The sequence below is a fragment of the Equus quagga genome, chromosome 7, assembly GCF_021613505.1.
Source record: "Equus quagga isolate Etosha38 chromosome 7, UCLA_HA_Equagga_1.0, whole genome shotgun sequence".
NCBI classification, from domain to species: domain Eukaryota; kingdom Metazoa; phylum Chordata; class Mammalia; order Perissodactyla; family Equidae; genus Equus; species Equus quagga.
Genome location: NC_060273.1, coordinates 66,442,060 through 66,460,525, shown reverse-complemented (window position 1 = coordinate 66,460,525; position 18,466 = coordinate 66,442,060). Strand labels below are relative to the sequence as shown.

General features: G+C 44.8%; 1 protein-coding gene across 1 annotated transcript in view; it reads left to right on the top strand.

Moving 5' to 3' along the window:
* Positions 1 to 18,466, top strand: part of GALNT10 (polypeptide N-acetylgalactosaminyltransferase 10) — a 215,466-nt gene that overhangs the window by 165,762 nt on the left and 31,238 nt on the right. Inside the window, exons 5-6 of the mRNA XM_046667250.1 lie at positions 10,095 to 10,280; positions 14,940 to 15,123. Coding sequence (XP_046523206.1) covers positions 10,095 to 10,280; positions 14,940 to 15,123 — 370 coding nt within the window. The remainder of the gene's footprint in view (positions 1 to 10,094; positions 10,281 to 14,939; positions 15,124 to 18,466) is intronic.

Genomic DNA, 18,466 nt, shown 5'->3' with positions numbered 1-18,466 from the left:
TGACTCATTAAATTTGGGGTAATAAGGACATAAGCAATTCTGTATTGCTTTACAGTCAGAGCAGCCCCTGGAATAGAAATGATGAGTACGTGCCGTTAGGGCTGCTGCCTCCCTGCTGCTTCAGGGCGGACATCTCTTCTCAGCCCCAGCACTTTCATGCTGAGCCAAGACAGAGCCTCAGAGTCTTTCTTAACACAGCTTTAGGTATCCATCACAAAGCCCTGAGCGTAGGCACTTCAATGAAGCCTGTTTGCCATCGTTGCCCTAGAGCTTGTGAAGCTAGGGGAAATGCCAGGGTGGAAAAATGCTGTGTCACAGACTCACTATATGATTCTGGGCAAGACATTTAACTTCGCTGGCGTTCCCCATTCCTGGGTAGAATGAAGGGACTGACTGAAGTGAGGCAGAGACGGGGTTTGGTGCAATAGGAAGAGCCTGCTCTTTTACCATCAGGCGGGGTTTTTCTAACATCCTTGGCTTCATCATTTGTAAACTGTGTTCCTTGGGCAGGTTACATCACTCACTCTGAGCCTCGTGGTATCATCTTCTATAAAATGGGGCCATGATACCCCTTTGTCATGTTGTTGTAGATGTCAGAGGTTATATATATGAAGTAGGGAGCTCCCTGTGTGAGCAGGGCTTGGTAGTTGTTCCCGATAATTGTCATCATCATAACCATCGTCATCTTCTAAAGTCCCTTTCAGCTCTAAAATTCTATGACTTTATGGCATGTCCTCATCCGAGAAGACAGTGTGGTGAAATAAGGCAACGGCCCTGATTTTGTGTAAATGCGCTTTCTAATAAGGACAGGAGGAGCATAATTGCCCCTAAATAAATGCTCCGACTTCACCACAAGCTGTCGAAAGGCCTTAATTGGTCGCTCTGTAATGACTGCGGCCATCTGCGTTCGGGGTGATTTAGCGATGGGGCTCTGCCCGCGCGGGGCCCTCAATGATTAGAGCCGGACCGGGTGATATTTCACCCTCTGATGGGAGTAGTGGTGTGGAGTACAGGAGATTATCTCATCCTTGTTTTAATAACCTACCAGTTGAACCTAGCCTGGAAGAAGCGCTGGTCACAATGACTATGGATTTTTTTTCTTTCTTTTGAGATAGTGTTCCTGCCCAAACAGCAGCGTATCTGGAATGTGATCATGCCTCTTGCTATCTTGTCTCACTGCCCAAGAAAGTCCCTTTTGGAAAGATTTAGTCCCTCAATTAGGGGAAATTGATTTCTGCTTTCTACAGAGTCACTGTTCCAAAGAGAAGTGGGAAAGGGCAGGAGAAGCCGTATTAATCTTTGCGAGCGAGCAAGAAGGCGACCTGGAGTATTTTTCAGCCTTCCGGCCTCGGGATGTGTATGTGTAGATAATCTTTTCTCTGTATATCTTTTAATTGCTCCGACCTACAAGGTGCCAGGCAACACAACACGAAACACACTTCATCTCACAGAAGTTTCTGGAGACTTAAATCAAGTGACTGGAGGAGTGGTTCCCTAAGTGTGCCAGAACAGAAGTGATTTTCAGTGGTACCTAAGATGGCCTCAGGTGCTTCAGAGACTGTGCATTAAGTAACACAATCATGTGGAGAGAACATTTTCTCTTTTCAACTCTCTTTCGTTTCTTCTGATTACCTCAGACGGAGCGTCTCGGTTGGTTGCCCATCTCTGTCTTCTTGACAAAGAGAGAACAAACGGTAAACTCCTAGTCTTGGGGAGGCAGGAGGATCTGGCTCAAATCTAGTAACATTGTTACATTTTTATTTGTTTGGGTTTTTTGTTTATTCTTTATCACAAATGGTACTGATTTTCCATTTATGGTTAAGTGTTTAACATTTCCTTTTAAAATAAATTAAGTAAAAAATTTTAATTTAGGAAAGTTAGTTGATTAAAAAAAAACCCAAGTAAATTGTAGTAGGGCAGGTGGAAGTGGCAAAACTCATGCCAGTAGTATCTGATTGTGAGAGGTTGGGGAAACCTTCCTAGAAGGGGGAAAGCATCATGCTTCCACAGAAAACCCAGCAATTCACTGGCTGAACCACCTCAGGCAAGTTTCTTAGCTTCTCTGAGCATCAGTTTTCTCGTCTCTCAAATGGGGAGAACCATAATGCCGATTATGATTTTATGAACCAAGGGAGATAAAATATGTGGATCAAATCATCATCTGCCTTACCCGTGAAAGTGGTTCGTTTCCATACAGGGTTCGAAAAATAAAAGGTTCACTAGGTTCTGGACCAAGCAGCCAGGGGACCTTAGCTTGAAACACAGCTCTGCTATTAACTATGTGCCAGAGGTGGGCCCTTCCCTTCTCTAGAGCTCAGCTTTCTGTCTGTAAGATGAATTGACTGAACTACTTCAGTGGTTTCTAGGCCTGGCTGGGCATCAGAATCACCTGTGGGTCAAGACAGACGAAAGATGCTGGAGGCTGCCGCAGGCCTACCAGATCCCAGTTGCCTGGGATGATGCTCAGGCAGCTGTAGTTACAGCCAGCTCACCAGGTGATTCAGATACACCCTCTGATTTAGGGGGGCCCTTTCAGCTCTGACCCCTGATGGAGTGAATTCAGAGCAGGGTTTGGGGCTTGGGTTAGGGAAAGTGATCATCCCTAGGCAGAGAGCCCAGCAGCTCGGGTCACATGCTACCTGAGCTTCTGCAAGGCCTGGGCCCAGAGCCCTTGAAAACCTTCTAGTCCAAACCCTGATTCGGAGACAGCGCCAAGGCCCAGAGGAAATCAATGATGGGCCCACTGTGCCAGAGATAGGAGCTCAGCCCAGTTCTCCTGATTCTCAAACAGTGACACTTCCACTTTGCTCCAACTTTGCCAGCTGAGAGAGAGAATGTGTGTTCTGACCAGTATTTTTTTTAATTGAGGTAAAAGTTAAAAACAGTGAAAAAATGCACAGATATCTTAAGCGTACAATTGCATGAGGTTTAACAAATGTATACACCTGGGAAGCCAACACCCCAGTCAAGATACAGCAATCACCTCATCCCGGAAAGTTCCCTCCTTCTCCCTTCTAGTCAGTCCCCACGCTCCAAGGACAAACTCTGTTCATAATTCTGTCATCATGGCTTATTTTGGCTGTTGATAAACTTCAAATGAATCATACACTATATTCTTTTTCGTGTCTAGCTTCTTTGGTTCAACCTAGTAATTTTGAAATTCATCCATGTGGTTGGATGTCCCAGTAGTTTGTTCGTTTTATGGCTGAGGAGCAATCTCTTGCATGACTCCACCGCAATGTTTTTATCCATTCATCTGTTGATGGACATTTAGGTTGTTTCTAGTTTGGGGCTATTGTGAATAAATCTATGAAACATTCTCATTCTTTTTGTGGGTATATGTTTTTATCTCTCTTGGGTAAATACCCAGGAGTGGAATTCCTGGGCATAGAATAGTTGCGTGTTTAACTCTATAAGAAGCGATCAAACAGCTTTTCAAATTGGTTGTACCATTTTATATTCCTTCCAGCAGTGATTGGGAGTTCCAACTGCTCACGTCTTCCCCACTACCTGATACTGTTCCTGTTCTTAGTTTTTGCCATTCTGGGGAATGTGTAGTGAATGGTATCGCATGCTTTTAAATTGTATAACACCTTTTCATATGCTTATTGGCCATTTGTATATCAATTCTTTTGTAAAATGTATTTTCAAGTTTTTTGCCCATTTTTAAAATTAGTTATCTTCTTATTATTGACTTTGCTGGAATTCTTTGTGTATTCTGGATACGAGTCCTTTGTCAGATATGTGTATTGTGAGTATTTTCTCCCAGACTATTACCTGCCTTGTCATTTTTTTACCGGTGTCTTTTAATGAGCAAGTTTTTAAAGAGCAAGTTGTTAATTTTAATCAAGTCCAATTTATCAATTTTTTGTTTTATGGATTAGTGCTTTTTATGTCCTAAGAAATCTTTTCCTACCCCAGGTTCCTGAAGATATTCTGTGTTTTCTTCAAGAAGTTTTATAGCTTTAGCCTTTATGTTTAAGTCTATGATCCATCTAAAATTATTTTTTGTGTATGATCTGAGGTAGGGGTTGAGGTTCATCTTTTATTATATGTTAATCCAGTTGTGTGGCACACATTGTTGAAAATTCTTTTATTTCCTCATTGAATTGCTTTGGTTCCTTTGTCAAAAATCAGCCAACAATATATATGTGGGTCTACTTCTTACCTCTCTACACTGTTCTATTAGCCATTTTGTTTATTCTTTTTAAAAATTTTTTTTTAATTTTATTGAGGTCATATTGGTTTAGAACACTGTATAACTCAGGTGTACATTATTATATATGAGTTTCGGTATAGACTGCATCATGCTCCCCATCACTAGTCTAGTTTTTATCTGTCACCATACGTATGTGCCCCTTTACCCCTTTTGCCCACCCTTCACTCCCTTGCCCTCTGGTAACCACTAATCTGTTCTCTTTGTCCATGTGTTTGTTTATCTTCCACCTGTGAGTGAAATCATGTGGTGTTTGTCTTTCTCTGTCTGGCTTATTTAGCTTAACATAATATCCTGAAGGTACGTCCTGTTGTTGCAAATGGGACGATTTTCTCTTTTCTGTGGCTGAGTAGTATTCCATTGTGTATATATACCACATCGTCTTTATCTATCCATTGATATAAGTGGGGTGTTGAGGTCCCCTGCTTTAATGAGTTGCTGTCAATTTCTCCCTTTAGGTCTGTTAACAGTTGCTTTATATACTTTGGTGCTTCTGTGTTAGTTGAATATATATTCCTAAGTGTTATGTCCTCTTGGTAGAGTGTCTCTTTTATCATTATATACTGCCCCTCTTTGTCTCTCATTCTGTTTTTAATCTTGAAGTCTGCTTTTTCTGACATAAGTATAGCAACATCTGCTTTCTGTTGTTTGCCATTAGCTTGGAGTATCATCTTCCATCCCTTCACTCTGAGCTTATGTTTGTCTTTAGAGCTGAGATGTGTTTCCTGGAGGCAGCATATTGTTGGGTCTTGTTTTTCAATCCATCCAGCCATTCTGTCTTTTGATTGGAGAATTCAATCTATTTACATTTAGAGTGATTATTGACATATGAGGGCTTAATACTGGCATTTTATCTCTTGTTTTCTGGTTATTCTATAGTTACAATTGTTTACTAACCTATTCTGATATAGAGCTGCAATTTTCTGATTCTATTTGTCCGTTTATCTTCTTGCTCAAGGTTTTGTAAACCTTTGTTTTTTTAGTTTCAGATGGGCGGGCTCCTTTTAGCATTTCTTGCAAGGCAGGCCTAGTGGAGATGAACTCCCTCAGCTTTTGTTTATCTAGGAAAGCTTTTATTTTTCTATCATATCTGAAGGATTGTTTCTCTGGATAGAGTATTCTTAGCTGAAAGTTTTTGTCTTTCAGTATTTTGAATGTATCATTCCACTCTCTCCTGGCCTATAAGGTTTCTGCTGAGAAATCCACTGAAAGCCTGATAGGGGTTCCTTTGTAGGTTATTTTCTTCTGCCTAGCTGCCCTTTTTTCTTTGTCATTGACTTTTGCCAGTTTTACTATTAGCTGCCTTGGAGAAGATCTTTTTGCATTGATGTAATTAGGAGTTCTATTGGCTTCATCTACTTGTAAATCCAGGTTCTTCCCCAGGTTTGGGAAGTTCTCAGCTATTATTTTGTTGAACAAGCTCTCTGCTCCTTTCTCCCTCACTTCTCCCTCTGGAATACCTATAATCTTTATGTTGCTTTTCCTAATTGAGTCAGATATTTCTCGAAGAATTTCTTCATTTTTTAAAAATTGTAGTTCTCTTTCCTCCTACACTTGAAGCCATTTCTATATTTCTATCCTCTTAATCACTAATTCTGTCCTCCATAATGTCAGCTCTATTTTTTATGGATTCTAGATTATTTTTTATCTCATTAATTGTGTTCTTCATATCCAAAATTTGTTTGGGTTTTTTTTTTTTTTAGAGTTTCAGTCTCTTTGGTGACTTATTCCTTCTGCTCATTAATTTTATTCCTGAGCTCATTAAACAGTCTTTCTGAGTTTGCTTGTAACTTGTTGAGTTTCTTTATGATAACTATTTTGAATTCTCTGTCATATAGATTTTCAATTTCTGTGACTTCAGGACGGGTTTCTGGAGACTTGTGATTTTCCTTCTGCTCTGAAGTGTTACTGTAGTTCTTCCTGGTGTTTGATGAAGTGGTCCTTGCTGGTGCATGGTGGTAGTCTCAGGTCATAGATCCACCTGCCACCACTGTGGGGCCAGGGCAGGAGCTGGAAGTTGTGCTGGTAGGGCTTCTCTACATTTGCACCCTGGCCACATCCACTTGGCAGGTCACACACTCACGTGCAGGAGGGGCCTCTGTGCTCCACTGGTTGGTCACTCTTATGCAGGACTGCTGTGCTCAGCAGGGGACCAGCCAAGCCACTGCACTAGATGAGAATGGAGGGCTCTTTTTTCACGTGCAGGCCAGCTGTGCACTCATGGGTGGTTCAACTGAGCTGCTGCACTTGGTAGGGGCTCCTTTGCGGGGGCTGAGCCCCACCACTCGGTGGGGAGCCAGACCCATGGGCCGGGCTGCCGTGGCACAGTGGGTGCTCCCGTGGGTACTTACAGGTGTGCTCACCTAGTTCCACTGCCTCCTGGGGATCCAGTCCACCCACCTTCAGATGCACGCTGCCTGGATCTCTCAGACCTCCTGTTGTGCTGTGAAGGGAGTCCTCTGCTGGCTAATGGATGTCCATTTAGTTGAAACTTAGAGGGGAGAGACAAAGGAAACAACTCACTCTGCCATGCTACTGACGTCACTCTCCCCTTTTGTTTATTCTTTGCCAGTACCACACTGTTTTGATTATTTCAGCTTAATAATAAGTTTTGAAATCAGTGTGAGTCCTCCAACTTTATTCTTTTTCAGCATTGTTTTGACTGTTCTAGGTCCTTTGCATTTTCATATAAATCTTAGAACCAAATTGTCAATTTCAAAAAAAAAAGTCACTGTGATTTTATTGGGATTGCATTGAATCTATAGATCAATTTGAGAATTGACTCAACAATATGGAGTCTTCCAATCTATACATTTGACTTATCTCTCCATTTATTTGAGTCTTTATCTATATGAGGCTATTATAAATGCTATTTTTATTGTATTTTCCAATTGTTCTCTGCCAGTGTATAGAAATACATACAACTGATTTTTTTTTTTTTAGAATTTAATAGCCTTATTGAGGTGTGATTTACATAGAATAAGAATCACCTATTCTAAGTCTGCAGTTCAGTGTGTTTTTCAGTGGCTTTAATAGTTGTGAAACTATTACCATAATCCAGTTTTAGAATATTTCCATCACTCCAAAAAGTTCCCTTTTGCCTGTTTACAATCATTCCCCACTCCCAACCCAGCTCCAGTGATTTCCTTTCTGTCTCTGTAGTTTTGCCTTTCTAGAAATTTCATATAAATAGAATCATATAATATCTAGTCTTATAGTCTGATTTCTTTCATCAGCATTCTATTTTTAAGGCTCATCCATGTTATTGCAATAGCCTGTTCCTTTTTTGTTGCTGAATAGTATCACATTGTATGGATATACTACATTTAGGTATATATTCATCAATTGATGGACATTTGGATGGTTTTCAATTTGGGGCTTTTATGAATATTGCTGCTATGAACGTTATTGTACAAGTTTTTGCATGAACATATGTTTTCATTTCTGTTGGGTATATACCTAACACTGGAATTGCTGGGTTACATGGTAACCGTGTTTAACTGTTCGAGGACCTGTTTCAGACTGTTTTCCAAAGGGGCAGCACCATTCTACATCCCCACCAACAATATATGAAGGTTCTTATTTCTCTACATCCTTGTCACCACTTGTTATTATCTGACTTTTTCATTATAGCCATCCTCGTGGATGTGAAGTAGTATCTCATTGTGGTTTTGATTTATGTTTCCCTGATGACTAATGATGTTAAACATCTTTTCATGTGTTTATTAGCCATTTGTATATCTTCTTAGGAGAAGTGCCTGTTCATATGCTTTACCTATTTTTTTTTATTGAGGTAAAATTCACATAATGTAAAATGAACCATGTTAAAATATACAATACCATGTTAAAGTGTACAATTCATTGGCATTTAGTACATTCACACTGTTGTGCAACCATCACCTCTGTCTAGTTTCAAAATATTTTTATTACCCCAAAAGGAAACTCCATACCCAATAAGTTGTCACTTCCCCTTCTCCTCCACCCAAATCCCTGGTAATCACTAATCCTTTCTGTCTCTATTGATTTACGTATTCTGAAAATTCATACAAATGGAATGATACAATATGTGATCTTTTGTGTCTGGCTTCTTTTACTCGGTATAATGTTTTCGAGGTTTATCCACATTGTAGCGTGTGTCAGTACTTTATTCCTTTTTATGGTTGAGTAATATTCTGTTGTATGGATATATTCCATATTTGATTATCCATGCATGAGATGATGTAAATTTGGGTTATTTCCCCCATTTGGCTATTGTGAATAGTGTTGCTATGAACTTTCATGTGTAAGTAGTCAAAAGATTATTTTAACTATTCTGCTTCCCTTGATCCCTTGCATTTCCATAAATTTTAGGATCAGCTTATCAATTGTCAATTTTTATAAAAAAGTCACCTGCGATTTTGATCATACTGAATCAATATAGGATGTATTGCCATCTTAACAATATTATGTCACCCAGTCCATGAACATGGGCTATTTTCCCATGTTTTTTGGTCTTTAATTTCTTTCAACAGTGTTTGGTAGTTTTCAAATTACTGCTTCTTTTGTTAAATTGTAAATGGTATTTTTACCATTTTTAATTGCACTTTCCACTTGCTTTTTTATTTGTTAGTGTATAGAAATTTAGTTGATTTTTAAATGTTGACCTGTATCCTGAAATCTTGCTAAGTTTACCTTAGTCTAGTTTCTTTGTATGTTTCTCAGGATTTTCTGTGTAAACAATCATGTCATCTACAGTTAAAGACACTGTTACCTTTTTCTTTCCAGTCTTTATGCCTTTTATTTCTTTATATTACCAATTGCACTGGCTAGAAATTCTAGTGCTATATTGAATAGAAGTGCTAAGAGAACATACAACCTTTCTCCTGATTACAGGAGAAAAGCATTCAATATTTCATCATAGGTTTTTTTTGTAGCCATACTAGAATTTTCATAGAGGGCCCCAACCCTGATTAAAATAAAGAGACACCAGCATTAAGCCTGCTAGCATTAGTAGAAAAAGACTGTCTTTGAGATTTATTCAGAACAACTTTTCCAGGCATAGGGCAAAAACCCAACCCACATTAGAATAAGCAAAAAGAGGAATTTGTTGTCATGTGTAACAAGAACTTATCTAGGAGTCTGTCTGCTTCAGGCACATGGGCATCTGGGGAATCAAAATGTCATCAGGATAATGTCTCTCTCTGTCTCTTGACTCTCTTTTTACACGTTGACTTCAGTCTCAGCAGATCCCCCCACCGCCTCTCATCACCTCATTTTGCCAAAGATGTCATCAGCAACTCCAGACTTATGGGCAACCAACTTAGCAACTCTAGGAAAAAGAAAGAGCCTTGTTTTTCAGTAGTTCTGAAAAAAATTCTCAGGACTCATTATTTGGACCAACTCAGGTCACCTGGCCATCTCTGAACCAATCACTATGGCCAAAGGAATGGAATGCCCTGATTGGTCAGGCCCAAGCTACATGCTCCTTCGCCTTGGAACCCCGAGGATGGGGCCAGCCCCACCCAAGTCTGATACACGGAGAAGGGAAGGGGCTGTTTCCCAAACAAAACTCAAAGTATTGTTGCCAGAAAATGAGGGAATGGGTCCCAGCCAGGCATAAACCACAGCTGCCCACACCCTCATACAGAAGATCTCTCTGTGTTCCAGGTCTGGCACTATCACTGGGTCTCTCTGAGCTTCAGTTTTTCCATTTGTAGCATGCTGCTGGTGATCCCTGCCTTCCTGGCTCTATCTGAAAGGTCCAATGAGGCAGTGTACCAGAAAGCTGTGTCTAAACCATAAAGTGCAGTGCACATGTAAGGAAGGGGGTCACAAGAATGATCACTAAGCAGCTGTTCTTACCTACCTGTCCGCCTGTCCTCTTCTGTCTCCCGCACAGAGCACCTAAAGAAGCCACTTGAAGATTACATGGCCCTTTTCCCCAGCGTGAGGATTCTCCGAACCAAGAAACGAGAAGGGCTGATAAGGACCCGGATGTTGGGGGCCTCAGCAGCAACTGGGGACGTCATTACGTTCTTGGACTCACACTGTGAAGCCAACGTCAACTGGCTCCCCCCCTTGCTTGGTAAGGAAGATTCCCAGAGCGAGGTAGGCGGCCTGGAATGAGCCCGCAGCCACTGACCCCAGCCTTCTGCAGGGACTCATCCACAAGGGTTCCCTTGTCTGCTTGAGGTGCACCCAGCACAATGCCAGGGACCACGGGGGATTAGAAGTTCAGGAGTGCTCAAAGAGACCTTAAAAGTGCACTTGGTCCTGTCCCTTCCTTTTACAGAAAAGGAAGCTGAGACTCAGAGAGGGGAAGGGACTTGCCCTAAGTCAGAGAGCACATAAGTATCTAGTGACATGCTTGCTTCCCCCAGATTACTTCGAGTTTTATTGGAAAGCAAGCCAGGCTGTCTACTGTTAAGAACCAAATTGTGGGGGGACTGTCGTCATATCAGCATAGAATAGTTACCATTCACTGCTCTGCTGCTGTGAGCCAGGAAGGTTGTAAGCACTATCTCTAATCCTCACAAAACCATGCCAGGTTGAAAGTATCCCCTTGTTATAGTAGAAGAAACAGGTTCAGAGATACTGAACATCTTACTCGTTCCCTTGGGGCACGCGTGTCAAAGTCACCATCTGTCTGGCTCGAAAGTCTAGGCTCTTTCACAATTCCACACTGCCTCCCTGAATTCATTTCCGCTTAGGAAAGAGTTTCTGACAGCTACCAGGGGAGGGCTGTAGACAGAGGGCAGCATGATTCTGGAGTCGTCCACCGTGGCCTTGTGGACAGACGGGAGGCATGAGGATCAGATGCTGGGCAGTGAGGTGTCTCAGAGCGGGTTGAAGGATCAGGCCTGAATCCTGAGGAGTTCAGCTTTGATGATGGTGGTGAGCTGGTGCTGACAGGTGGACACTGAAGAGGAAATGTCGCATTGAGATGGGAGTCAAGAGGGCAAAGGATGGAGGCAGATTGGGGAAGTTATCAATATAGAGAGAAAAGTGAACTCAAAAATGGATGGGTACACTCTCCACAGCAGAAAGTTTAGGGAGTAAAGAGGACTGAAGTTTAGGGCAAATATGAGTGTGCGTCAGCATCACTTGTAAGACACGTTAAGACATAGAGTGCTGGGCCCCAACCCAGTGTCTGATTCAGGAGGTCCAGCTGCATGCCTAACCAGCTCCCAGGGCATGCCAGTCCAGGGACTACAGTTTGAGAAGCACTGGTTAGGCCACCGTTCAGGGCTGAGGACAGAAAGCAAAACCACACACAGTTAAATGGGATAATCCAGCAAATGGTTTTCTAACACAGATCAGCATGGAACTTTAGTATTAGATTATATGCCTCTAACCCTGAGGGTCCAGGATTCCACTGGGTTAGGAAAAGGATGTAACTCAGATTTCCTGGTAAACTGTTTATTTAATTAAACCAACAGATCTGCTTCTGCCTCTCTGTACTAAATGAGAACAAAAAAGAAAAACCTCACCATCAGTCACCTAATTTGTAGTCGTAAAGGAACAGCCCATTTGTTGGGTCATTCAGTGACTCATAAAGAGAATAAAGTGGTGGGGCACGAGGCTGAGCTTGTAGTCTAAATAGCCCTTAACTCTGTTTCTATGGAAATATATGAAGGTAATTTTGATAATCTGCAGACATACATGGAAGAAGCATTCCCCCTCTTTTTCTTTGTTCTTTTAGCAGTAGAAATGTGAACCAGTGGTGTAGATTTAAAAGTCTGTCCCTGCTAATATGAGCAGCTGACAGAGCGCATCATGCTTTAGTCTCTGAAACCATCAACACCTCTATGCAGAGTTCACTCTCCCTTCTTTGGAGAGTAGCATTTCTGTGCCTGAGAAGGATTCAGCCTCCCCAAAGGAAAGTCACTTGGTGATCATCATTTTCTTTTCTTCTTTTTATTGAGTTCATAATAGTTTACATCAATGTGAGATTTCAATTGTACGTTATTTCTTGACTGTCACCACAGAAGTGCTCCCCTTCAGCCCCTGTGCCCACCCCCAACCCCCCTTCCCCTGGTAACCACTGAACTGTTTTCTTTGTCCATGTGTTTGTTTATATTCCACATATGAGTGAAATCCTCTGGTGTTTGTCTTTCTCAGACTGGCTTATTTCGCTTAGCATAATTCCCTCTAGGTCCTTCCATGTTATTGCAAATGGGATGAATTTGTCTTTTTTTCTGGCTGAGTAGTATTCCATTGTGTATATATACCACATCTTCTTTATCCAATCATCAGTTGATGGGCACTTGGGTTGTTTCCATGTCTTGGCTATTGTGAATTGTACTGCAACGAACATAGGGGTACATATGTTACTTTGGATTGTTGATTTCATATTGTTTGGGTAGATACCCAGTAGTGGGATGGCTGGGTCATATGGTAGGTCTATTTTTAGTTTTTTGAGGAATCTCCATACTGTTTTCCACAGTGGCTGCACCAGTTTGCATTCCCACCAGCGGTGTATGAGGGTTCCCTTCTCTCCACACCCTCTCCAACATTTGTTATTTTTAGTCTTAGTGATTATAGCCATTCTAACAGGAGTAAGGTGGTATCTTAGTGTAGTTTTGATTTGCATTTCCCTGATGTGATCATCATTTTCTTCATCATCATCATCAGGGCTCTGTTAGTCCCTTAGCTTTTTAGGCCACATCTGCATTTGAAAGTGATGATTATGTGGTAACGCAGGCAGGCCGGGATTATCATCCACATATTACAGGGAGAAAACTGAGGGGTAAAGAGAAGGAGGGAGATGCTCAGCCTTCCAGCTCCTGCTTCTGAGCTTCTTTCGGCAATCCTGGCCACACTATTGGTGGAGTGCTGATCATGTACTAAGCGTCTTGGCTCCATTTTCCCACTCAGTCTTCACAGAGACCCCATGAGACAGGTGCTGTCTTCATCTGTTTCGTCAGCAAGAAAACCAAGGCTCAGAGGCATCAGATAATGTTTTCCAAGCTTGTACTACCAGTAGGTGACAAAAATCAGGATTTGAACCTGGACATTCTGTCCCCAAGAGAGCACAGCATGGTGGAACACTGCCTCTCTGATGCTACCCCTTGACCTCATACCCCCCACCATCAGCTAGCATCCAGCAGAGCACTGTGCCCTCAATCCAAACCCCCCCCAGAAGAGAAATCCCCGGCAAGGCCATGAATAATTAGGAAGGGAGGACCCTCTCTAGATCTTTTCCCTGGAGAAGGTTCTGAAGCTTCATTAGACTCCCCAGGGAGCCTGTCCACAAGGCAGAGCCAATCTCCACCCCAGAGATTCTGATGCAGTGGGCCTGGGGCCAGGGTGTCGGCGGGGTAGGGTTGGGGGGGAGTGTTAAACACACTCCAGGTGCATCTGGCACTGGTAGCCCCAGATCCACACTTGGGGACACACTGCCAAAAGCAGCATTTCTCAAACTTTTAACCATGTGCCACAGTTAGAAGTACATTGGACATCTCAATCCAGTACACAAACGCACACCCATGCAGTATGACTGAAACACAATTCCTAAAAGTACTCTCCCTTAGCACCTAGAATGCACCCTGGAATCACATAGATATTCAGTATTCTTTTTTGGTTCATTACGAACACACATCCGTGCACACACAATCAATTTCATGACCCACCTATGGTTTGTGTCTTCCAGTTCAGAAAAGGCAAAAATGCTGCTTTCTCTCCTGAAAGAAAAATGTGCTCTAACTTGATGAAGCTTGGGCCTTCAGCCACTGCCAGCCTACTCTGGCCCTACCAGGTCCGCATTCCAAGCCATAAACTTGACTCCTGGCCCAAGCAGCCAGGCTCCCCAGCACGGCCCACTTACCCCTCATGGCAGATCATCTGCCCCGATCACTGGTACCCCCTGGCTGCAGTCAGGGCTTCTTGGCAGGAGGAACAGAAAAGGCAGAGCAAAGGGTAAAATTCTGGTTGGTAGTTTGGGCAGAGAGTGGATTTTGTAGAATCAGCTTCTCCCCGGCTTGATAGAGACTGTAAAGCTGCTCAGGTCGAGGCCTCCATTTGCCGTCCTGAATCCCCTAGCCTGTGGCATTCCTGCAGGGCAGAGGTCCTCCAGGCTCTGCTTGCACACCTCCAGTCGTGAGGAACTCACAACTTCCTGAGACAGTCCATTCTGGCTTCCGTAGTTCTGACTGTTGGAAAAAGTGAGCTGAATTCTCTTGCAAGGTGGGCCATCTGTTCACTGACTGCAGCCGGGAGGTGCCAGGGAACGGTCAGGGGCAGACAGTCTGCCATGAGGAGCAAGTGCTAGGGTACCTGGCTGCTTTGGATCATGAGCCAAGTTCAGGACTTGGATTGGGGAGTCTGGCAGGGCGAGAACAACGCCCTCCCAGAAGGAAATTAATCTCCCTTTCCATAGTGATGCTGATCATTACAGGCACCTGTGCCGAGCACCTTCGAGCATTGTATCCAGTCCTCATAACAACCTATGAGGCAGAGTCTGTTCTTCTCCTCATTTCATAGAGGCGAAGGCTGAGGCTTGGAGATGCTATTTATGTGGCTGGCCCAGGGCCCTGTCATGGGTGGCAGGACTGGGATGGGGGCCCTGGTCCATCTTACTTAAAGCCTGTGTCCTCCCTTCCTCCCCCGAATTCTCAAAACTCTGGTGTTGAGAGAAATCACCCACGGAATGCATTTAAAATGCAAGTTAAGCTGCAGAACAGGGTTGTGCACTTAGCTGCTCCCCCATCTTACCTCCCTAACGGGCATCTCTTGGCTTCCTCAGACCGCATTGCTCGGAACCGCAAGACCATTGTGTGCCCGATGATTGACGTCATTGACCACGACGACTTTCGGTATGAGACGCAGGCAGGGGATGCCATGCGGGGTGCCTTTGACTGGGAGATGTACTATAAGCGGATCCCGATCCCTCCAGAACTGCAGAAAGCTGACCCCAGCGACCCATTTGAGTAAGTATGAGTGACCCAAGCTGGCCCCAGTGGCTGACCCAGTGACCCCTCCCCAACACAAACACACCCCGGGATCGATCGCCACCTCTTTCAAAAGTCTAGTGCAGAGGGGCCAAGGCAGACGTCCCCAACCAGAAGCAGAGGCCCTCCCAGCTTGTCAGAGAGCCTCAGCTCATGGACCACTGAGTCACTCTTCCTTGCCGCCCTCTGCACGGTTTGCCAGGATTGCCAGCTGGGGGTGAGTGGAGTCACTCACACTCTCTCCCTCAAGCCTGGCACCCAGTTGTCGTCATCATCACCACCACTTATTGAACACTTTCTAAGTGCCAGGCACAGTGCTGAGCACATCTCACCCTGATCCTCTTTAACCCCCAACAGCCGTATGTAGTAAAAATTATCATCCGTGTTTTCGAAATGGGGACACCAAGCCTCCAAGAGGCTGAGCAACTTGTGCAGGTCACACAGCTCTGAAGTGGCGAAGGCTGAGTGCACATGCAGGTCCATCTGCCTCTGGAGCCAGTCTTCCCATCACCTCTCATACCCCTGGAAGCATCAGAGAAATAACAGCTTGTCCCACAGTGGAAGTCGGGGGCTGCGGATGGCTCATAGCACCCTAGAGAGGGAAGGCTGGAGGCAGCCCAAAGGTAATATGAGGAGACTGAGGCCCCAGGACAGGGAGGCCCCCTGGGGTGCACAGCGAGTTTTCGGGTACACCGGAAAGAGAGCCAGGCCCTCTCGGTTCTGCAGCCTCTGGAAGCATCTGGGCCCGCCATCCCTGTAGCTGTTGTGTGAGCCGCTCTAGCTCTCCTGCCGGGGGTGGAAAAGATCTTTGGATACAAGGCCAAAGGCCGGGCTTTCCTGCTGGATTAGTTTCCTCTTTATCGCCGTGGTAATAAATTCCCACAAACTTACTGGCTTATTAAACTGACACAAATTTATTCTCTTCAAGTTCTGGAGGTCAGCAGTCTGAAAGGAGTCTTACTGGGCTAAAATCACAGTGTTGGCATTCCTTCTAGATGCTCCAAGGGAGAATCTGGTGTGTTGCCTTTTCCCGCTTCTAGAAGCTGCTCACATTCTTTGGCTCAGCCCCCTTCCCCGTCTTCAAAGCCAGCAAGTAGCATCCTTAAGTTCCCTTTCCGTCCCCTCCCCCTCCCCTTCCTTCTTCCTTTCTCTCTTCCTCCCTTTCCCTCCCTCTCACTCTCTCTCCCTCCTTATCTCTTTTCCCCTCCTTCCCCCATCTCTCTCTCTCCTTGTCTCCTGCTTCCATTGTCACATCTTCTCTGATTCTGACTCTCCTGCCTCCTTTCACTTATAAGGACGCTTGTGATTACCCTGGGCACCAGGATAATCTCCCATCTCAAGGTCCTTAACTTAATCACACCTGCAAAGTCCCTTTTGCTGTGTCAGGCAACATATTCACAAGTGCCAGGAATTAGGACATTGACTTCTTGGAGGGAGCATTATTCTGTCTACCACACCTGCCTAACCACAGGTTAACCCCAGTGACCTGCAGTTTCTCTGTGCCTCACCCTTCCCATCTGAGAATGGGGGCTATTGGCAGCTCAGCCATCTTCATGGACACTGCACACCCAGGGTTCCCAAAGGGAGCCCCTAACGCCTTGGGCCCCAGGGAAGGCTCAGAGGCAGGAAGAGGTGGGCGTCTTTGAGGAAATGGAAGGTGGCCGTGGCGATGGAGCGTGAGCCGAGAGTGGAACCGAGCGTGGAGCCCTGTGCTGCTTCAGCAGGTCAGACGTTTGTCTGCTTCTCCTGACCTCCTGTATCCTAAACAGGGTCCAACACTACCATTAGAGCCCTTCCTAGCCCACAGATACAGTTTAGCCAAGACCACATCATGCAGTCACGCCCCCGCCACCGTATGCCTCAGAGGCAATCCCCCATTGCTCGGAAGTCTTGGAGAATAATACTAACAACATGAGTAACTAACATTTGGCCTGAGTTGGCAAAGCAGTTCCAGCTGACATTACTGTGTCCAATCCTCACGATAGTGCCCTCAGGTGTAGCTGGAATTCTCCCCATTTGAGCCATGCTGGCCCTGCAGTTCAGAGAGGAAACAAGACTTGCCAGGGATGACATGGAGCAGAGGCTGAGGTCGGATGGGACTGCTCCAGAAAATGGAATTTTCAGGGTAACCAGAGCCCCCTTTATTGTTTTCACCTTTGCCATAGCCCTAGATTTGAAAGGTCCACAAGGATGAATCTTGGCCTGTCCATCCTCGTCACTGCACAGCGAGGAGAGAGGAAGTTCAGCCCGTGCAGCTAGTTAGCAGCAGAAGCCCAGCTAGTTTCCTCTGCGCCTCAGTCTCCTCATTTGGACGCTGACCGGACTGGCCCCACCCTAGAGCAGGGGCTCTCAACCCTGGCTGCACATTGGCATCACCCGGGGAGTTTGTAAAGGAAAAAAAAACAAAGTGCCCAGGCCACCCCCTAGACAGGGGTGGGGTCCAGGCATCTTTGTTTTTCAAAGCTCCCAGGTGATGCCGATGTGGAGCCAAGGTTGAGAGCCACGGGCCCAGCTGCTTCCTGAGGGACTCTCCATCCTTTGTACCCTCTGATTCCTTCCAGAAGTCTCTCTTCTTTATTGGACTTGGACAAAAACCCAGGGGAGAGGCCACTAGAGAAATCCCAGTCATTTTCTGCCACCTCCCCACGGTCCCAGCGAGTGGGCAATCTGCAGGCACAGCGTGGTGTAAAGACGTTTGAAAGACACAGGCTTTGGTGGCAGGCCCTGGTTTGAATCGCAGCTCGTCCACTTGCTAACTGCATGCCCTTGAGCGGAGCATGTAGCATTTTTTGAATTTCAAATTCCTCCATCTGAATAGAGGGCTAGTAATGGAGCTTTGTGAGAGCTGGAAATAATGTCAGTAAAGTGAGTGGCACACACACACACACACTCAGAATTCTTGTTATTGTTATTGCTGAACACAGCAGAAAATAGACCCAGCTAGAGGAGAGGCCGGCCTCCCTCCAGAGCAAAAACCTCAAGCATCCAAAATGCCCTCAGGCTGATATCCAACCTGCTCTGGAGCAGCTCCTCCGCCCCTGCCCACCTTTCACCCAGGCTGGTTTTTGTGTGCAGGGTCTTGGGTTTGAGTTCCCAGGAAGCACCAAGTCTGAAACACTCTCTGCCCCTCCAAGCAGTGGATTTGCGGCTTCAGCCAAAAAACCCCCACAACCTTCAGCAGACAAAGGAAAGTTGATACTAATGTCACCTTATTTTCTTGTAGTACTGGATACTTTAAGAAATATGCTAGCAATGTGAGCTAGGAGTGTAGCTATGCATCCATTGTGTAGACAGAGAAACGGGCTCCAAGAGGTTAATCAGG